The 6009-nt window shown below is 34.8% G+C and overlaps 1 protein-coding gene across 1 annotated transcript in view; it reads right to left on the bottom strand.

Annotated features, from left to right (window-relative positions):
* Positions 1 to 5211, bottom strand: part of LOC127416733 (GLIPR1-like protein 1) — a 5235-nt gene extending 24 nt beyond the window's left edge. Inside the window, exons 1-5 of the mRNA XM_051656237.1 lie at positions 4914 to 5211; positions 2408 to 2653; positions 2080 to 2195; positions 1810 to 1895; positions 1 to 581 (exon numbers count right to left, since the gene is read on the bottom strand). The exon at positions 1 to 581 is cut by the window's left edge and continues 24 nt beyond it. Of these exons, the coding sequence (XP_051512197.1) occupies positions 451 to 581; positions 1810 to 1895; positions 2080 to 2195; positions 2408 to 2653; positions 4914 to 5096 (762 nt within the window). The 5' untranslated portion in view covers positions 5097 to 5211 and the 3' untranslated portion in view covers positions 1 to 450. The remainder of the gene's footprint in view (positions 582 to 1809; positions 1896 to 2079; positions 2196 to 2407; positions 2654 to 4913) is intronic.
* Between the last annotated feature and the right edge of the window lie 798 nt (positions 5212 to 6009).

The following is a 6009-nucleotide window of genomic DNA, read 5'->3' as shown; positions in this document are numbered from 1 at the left end:
CACTTTTATTATGGGCATCATGGTTTATTACAGTACATGAAGGATGATAATTCCACTTTTTTCGAAGTTAAATAAGGAATGCATTTACAGACTTACTGTGTATGGCACTGAAATAAATGAGTTACACACAGCAGAAATATATATTTGCTATTGATAGTTTTTTTCATTTTTATTTTCATATTATATCCTTGTTTCAGTTAATGCTAATTTATAAACTAACAATTGATGAAAACTGAAATATTCTGTCATCATTATCTTCATTCTTTCCAAACCCATATGACTTAGGCTGTCTGTCAGTCCATAACATTCAGCCTAACATCTCTTTTTGTGTCCCATGAGAAAAAAGTCACATGGGTTTGAAACAACTTGAGGGTGATTATGATGACAGAATTTTCATTTTTGTTTGAACTTTCCCTTTAAGACACTAAGAAACAGGACCACATGATGACATTAATGTGTTGCATAATAGATGAGTGTCCAGCAAACTCCTGGTAGACACAGTCCAAGATTAGTCAGCCAATAGGAAATACTGTGGGCTGAAGAGGCGGGGCCATAATCCCACCCAGGGAACCAATCATATCCTGTAAAGAAATACATCCAGTCATATCTAAGCAAGATGTAGGTTTGACAGACATCATACTGGGAGAATGTAGGCAAAATGTGTAAAAATATGCAAAGGAATAAATAGACGATAGTTGAAAAATAGTCTAAAATAGACAATAAACTGAAATGTGTTTTGAAAATTAATCATTAATAGCTTTCATGAATCAAAAAGAACATTTTTAAAGGTTTTTGTTTTAGGTAGTGTACAAATGTATATGTTTTTATTAAAGTAAAATTAATTTATAGCCTTTAGTGGGCAGAAAAGTTTAAAAACTTACTACTAAGTAAATATTTTCAGGTGATATTTCCTATTAATAATTTGATCTTAATCTAGGCCTTTCTGTGTGGAGTTTGCATGTTCTCCCGTGTTCATGTGGGTTTCCTCCTGGTGCTCCGGTTTCCCCCACAGTCCAAAAAAGACTCTAAATTGCCTATAGGTGTGAGTGTGAGTGTGAGTATGAATGTGTATGTCTGTGTGTGTTAGCCCAGTGATGGACTGGCCACCTATCCAGGGTGTTTCCCTGCCTTCGTCCCAAGACAGCTGGGATAGGCTCCAGCACCCGTGACCCTACTTAGGATAAGCGGCTATAGAAGATGGATGGATGGATTATGTTAATAATATATTAATTTCTTTTGGCTTCAGCAGTGGCCATTATTTGGCAAACAACATGTTGTTTTTATATTGTCATGCTTATTAGTGTCTTACACAGTATAAAAGGGTCTTTATACATGAAAAGATATAGCTTCTTTTAAATTTCTTGCAAGGGGACCATCATATTTGGAGGTCTTTGGTATCAAAAAGTTTGAAAACTTGTATGTCTGAAAAAAGCTGACTATATTTACACTAATGAAGGTCTTTTTTTAAGAAGAAGATCAGGAAGAAATAACTCCTTAAGACAACTGCACATATTCACTTTTAAATGTGTGTTGTTGCTTTATTCCAACAATACTCTTTATACTGTTTTCATACTGTATTTTTGAACTCATTAAGCACTGTTTATATGTTTAGATAATGATCTGTCATTGTCTTAATGAGGATGCAGTTTCAGATGGTTTGGAAAGGCTGTAATAATGCATTAAAAAAGGAGCGTTTGCATAGTAATATTTCTCTAATGACACATTAATAACCAGATGTGTAACTGTAGCACATCAGTTGTGTGAGCGCTATTGAAAAGTTACAGTATTGTGCACTGCAACTGTTCTTACTACAGACGTTGTCTCGACAGATCTCCGATCCACACCCGCTGCACGTCACACCTGCTATATATGGAGTAATACCATGAACGTGCCCCCTACAACAGGTAAAAAAAAAAAGACATTTTACTATTATATTTTGACTAAAAAGGCTGTTTTACTCCATCAATAGTTAATTCTTAAATGTTATATTGGTTACTACCAGATCTTGAATATTTATTTGCATCCTTGCATAGATTCACACTGACATCATTTCTTACGGTCATCCAGATTCTAACTTACGTATCGCCATAGTTGCACACAAAAATGGTGGATTCTGGATGGCTGGAGAAGTTTTCGATACCTTTCGTGCACACATTAACAGCACAGCCCAGCTTGAAGCTTGTAGACCACATTAACTGAAATAGAAAATACACACCAACACAAGACTGATAAAGGACAGTGAGACTTTCATATACAGTTTAACCATTCATTACATTTGGTGCCTAGTGGTGCAGATATCTCACACTTAATGGTAACAAATGTGTTCCTCACAACAATATAATGAGTATGCATTCCTTGCAGCTGCTTTGGTATGAAAGAAAATAAATCATATGCATATTAAGGGTACCTGTGCATAGTGTCCACACAACCTCGAGCAGTTGTTGTTGTTTTTTCTAAATGAGTAAGCTCCTTCTTTGCTCCATCTCTGTATGGCGTTCTCCACCGAGAAGGCTGAGAATGGAACTCCCAGCCAAATGTTTTCCCCCATCCACCCCAACAGCGGGTGCCCAAAATGTGCCACCGTTGGGTTATAAGAGGCCCGGCAGTGTCTCGCCCGATCTCTTGCACCTTTGGCCAATTCATTGTCCCAAGACTGTGGATACAGACACAGACAACAGCACATCAGTAATCTAAATTAAAATTGAAGGCGTCTTTACATAGCCGAGATAAGGCTGCTGTGTACCTGCTCAAAATTCTGTGTAAAGGCACATAAACCAGACTAAATAATGCATGTCCTGACCCACCTCTGCCCATAGTATCAAAGGCAGTTCTGGTGCTGCTTTGGATCTGTGTAAATGAAATGGAGGATCAGAGCTGCTTTAAACTTTGCACTTACGTTTTATATTTAAAAGTATCATTCTGTTTCATTTCATTTTTCTATACGCTTTATTTTAGATTTAAAACATTAATCTCTTAACATTATTTATGCAGTTGTAATTGCTGTGCAAATGTATTTATGCCACCTCTGAGCAGCATTAAACAGTCTGTGTAAATACAACTAAATGCCACTTCAGATGCAGCTTCTGTGCCACCTTTGCAGTGTAAAGATGGGTTAGACAACACATTAAATTCTGTATAACTCTTAAGTTATAGTTCACCCAAAAATAAAATTCTCTCATCATTCACTCACCCTCATGCCATCCCAGATGTATATGATTTTCTTTTTTCTACTGAACACAAATTATGATTTTTAATAGAATATTTCAGCTCGTAGGTCCATACAATGCAAGTGAATGGTGACCAGATCTCCAAAAAGCACATAATGGCAGCATAAAAGTAGTCCATACGACTCCAGTGGTTAAATCCATTTATTTAAAAGCGATATGATAGGTGTGAGTGAGAAACAGATCAATATTTAAGTCCTTTCTTACTATAAATCTCCAATTTTACTTTCACATTCTTCTTTTGTTTTTGGCGATTCACATTCCTCATGCATATCACCACCTACTGGGCAGGGAGGAGATTTTATAGTAAAAAAGGACTTAAATATTGATCTGTTTCTCACCCACACCTATCATATCACTTCTGTAGACATGGATTAAACCACTGGAGTCTTATGAATTACCTTTATGCTGCCTTTATGTGCTTTTTGGAGATTCAAAGTTCTGGTCACCATTCACTTGCATTGTATGGACCTACAGAGCTGAGATATTCTTCTAAAAATCTTCATTTGTGTTCAGCAGAATAAAAAAAGTCATACACATCTGGGATGGCATGAGGGTGAGTAAATGATGAGAGAATTTTCATTTTGGGGTGAACTATCCCTTTAATCTGAGAAGAGATAACTGGGTTTGTTCTTTATCATATTTTGCACAAGTCAGACATGTTCCTAAAACATTATTATGAACCAATCATAGCCCTAACCCTAAAATTACAGTATATGATACTGAATACAGGTTTGATCTATAACCAGATTTTAAGACTTTACAGAAGAAAACATTGTGATAATGTTAATATTGTCAAATCTCTGGATACTACCAGTAAAATAAATAAATAAATAAACAAAAAATTTAATAAAACACACAAAAAAGTCAAATATTTAATCATTTTGAATTGCATCAATCAACCAACTATATATATATATTTAAAAAAGTTTTTATTTTTTACATCCATTTTAAATCCACAACTTATCTGACCAAATAAATTATATATTTCAAATGGTCATTAATGGAGATATATTTGAGAATAGGACATATGCATACAGTATGAGTTTACTATTGCCTGTAAAACCCTTCCAGAACCTTCGTCAAGAACCTAACCACACGATCTACACAAAACCCATAATTTTTTCTTCACTCTTTTCCTATTATTAAAAAAACAACAATCTAGGTTTACACAAACACAATAAAGGGCCTTTTATTGCTTCTCATACCCAATAAAGGAAAAAGACACTGCTCATACAAAAACATTTCTCTATTACCATGACAACCAGAATTATTTAGTGTGTGTATTTACTGAGTAGCTACTTAAACCAAACACTTTGACACAAAACAATGGGACCTCATGATGAAGAGGCCTATGCTATAGATACATACTGTCTCTAATCAGCATGAATTGTTTTAATTTAATTATCATGAATAATTACTTGTACACACATATACACATACAGAAATGAAGACGAGGAACAGGGGATGAGAAAAATTATTAGAGGCAGTTAACAGATTAAGTAAACAAGATGTTTTCAAATGCGCATCTATATATACATATATAAACTGTAAATATGAACATATACTGTAAATATGGGATTGGTTGCTCTGATAATTATACGAAATGCCTATCAAAGCAAGCAGAGTCGATTCATCATGCATTATTATATTAACAAATACCTGAGTGTAAGTGAACACCTGTCTTACCATGGAGCGCGCGCTGGCCGCAGGTGGAGTGACGCGCGATCGATGCGCATTATTATGCGCCTGCACACACCTGCGGATGAACTCCGGTTCCGTTATTCCGTTGTTCCGTATGAGCGCCAGAACCCCGCAGGTGCCGCACAGAAGAACCGATATCCGTAGGACAAGACAGCCGAAGGAGTCCATTGCAAAGCCTGTCTTGAGCCGCGCGCTGCTTTCCTCTGGATCAGAGCGTCAATAGAGCATCATTGGAGGAGATGCGCCGACCTGTGCGTCATGGTGCATGGATTTGCCCACTCTTATCTCTCTCTGTGTCGCTATCTGTCTGGATCTCTCCGTACAGGGTCTTTATAAAGGTTTCAAACGGAACCACCCACCATGTCACGAAAAATAAGATGCGCGGGACACTTTGTCTTCATCTCTCACGCACAAACACACGCGCGCGGACACACTTGTGTCCAAATGTAAAGCGTGAGAATAATAATAATAATAATAATAATAATAATAATAATAATAATAATAATAATAATAATTTAGCTTTGTATTTTTATAGTAAGTTCAAGAATGAATGGAAAAAAAATCTAACAAAATTATATATATATATATATATATATATATATATATATATATATATATATATATATATATATATATACAGTAAATACATGTCTAATTAAAAAATACATTTAGCATTAGGTAGGCTTATTTTGGTTGTAGATATTTTCAATAATTTTTGAATATTTAAAATTTAGATTTATGCTAGCATTTAAATTCATATGTGGGATTTTTAGGAAAATATATTTCCATGCAGTAATAATTTTGTAAACGTGGATAAACTTTTAAACAGTAATTGTGTTTGATGGAATATTACAAAATCTGTAAATTAAATTTATTTAATTAATTAGGCCTATAGATTTTAAATGTTTAATTGTGGGTACTTTGGTCCTCATTTAGGCTCACAACTATTTTTATTTTTAAGGATTATTATATTTAAGCATTTTAAATATTTAATATACCCTAAATACATAAAAATGGGAAATTTGAAATAATGGTAGTCCTATCAAATTTGGCAAAACAGGGTGGTTTTTGTAGCACGCTT

The sequence above is a fragment of the Myxocyprinus asiaticus genome, chromosome 26, assembly GCF_019703515.2.
Source record: "Myxocyprinus asiaticus isolate MX2 ecotype Aquarium Trade chromosome 26, UBuf_Myxa_2, whole genome shotgun sequence".
Lineage (NCBI taxonomy): Eukaryota > Metazoa > Chordata > Actinopteri > Cypriniformes > Catostomidae > Myxocyprinus > Myxocyprinus asiaticus.
The sequence above is the reverse complement of the archived record's forward strand: the minus strand, read 5'-3'. Positions and strand labels throughout refer to the sequence as shown.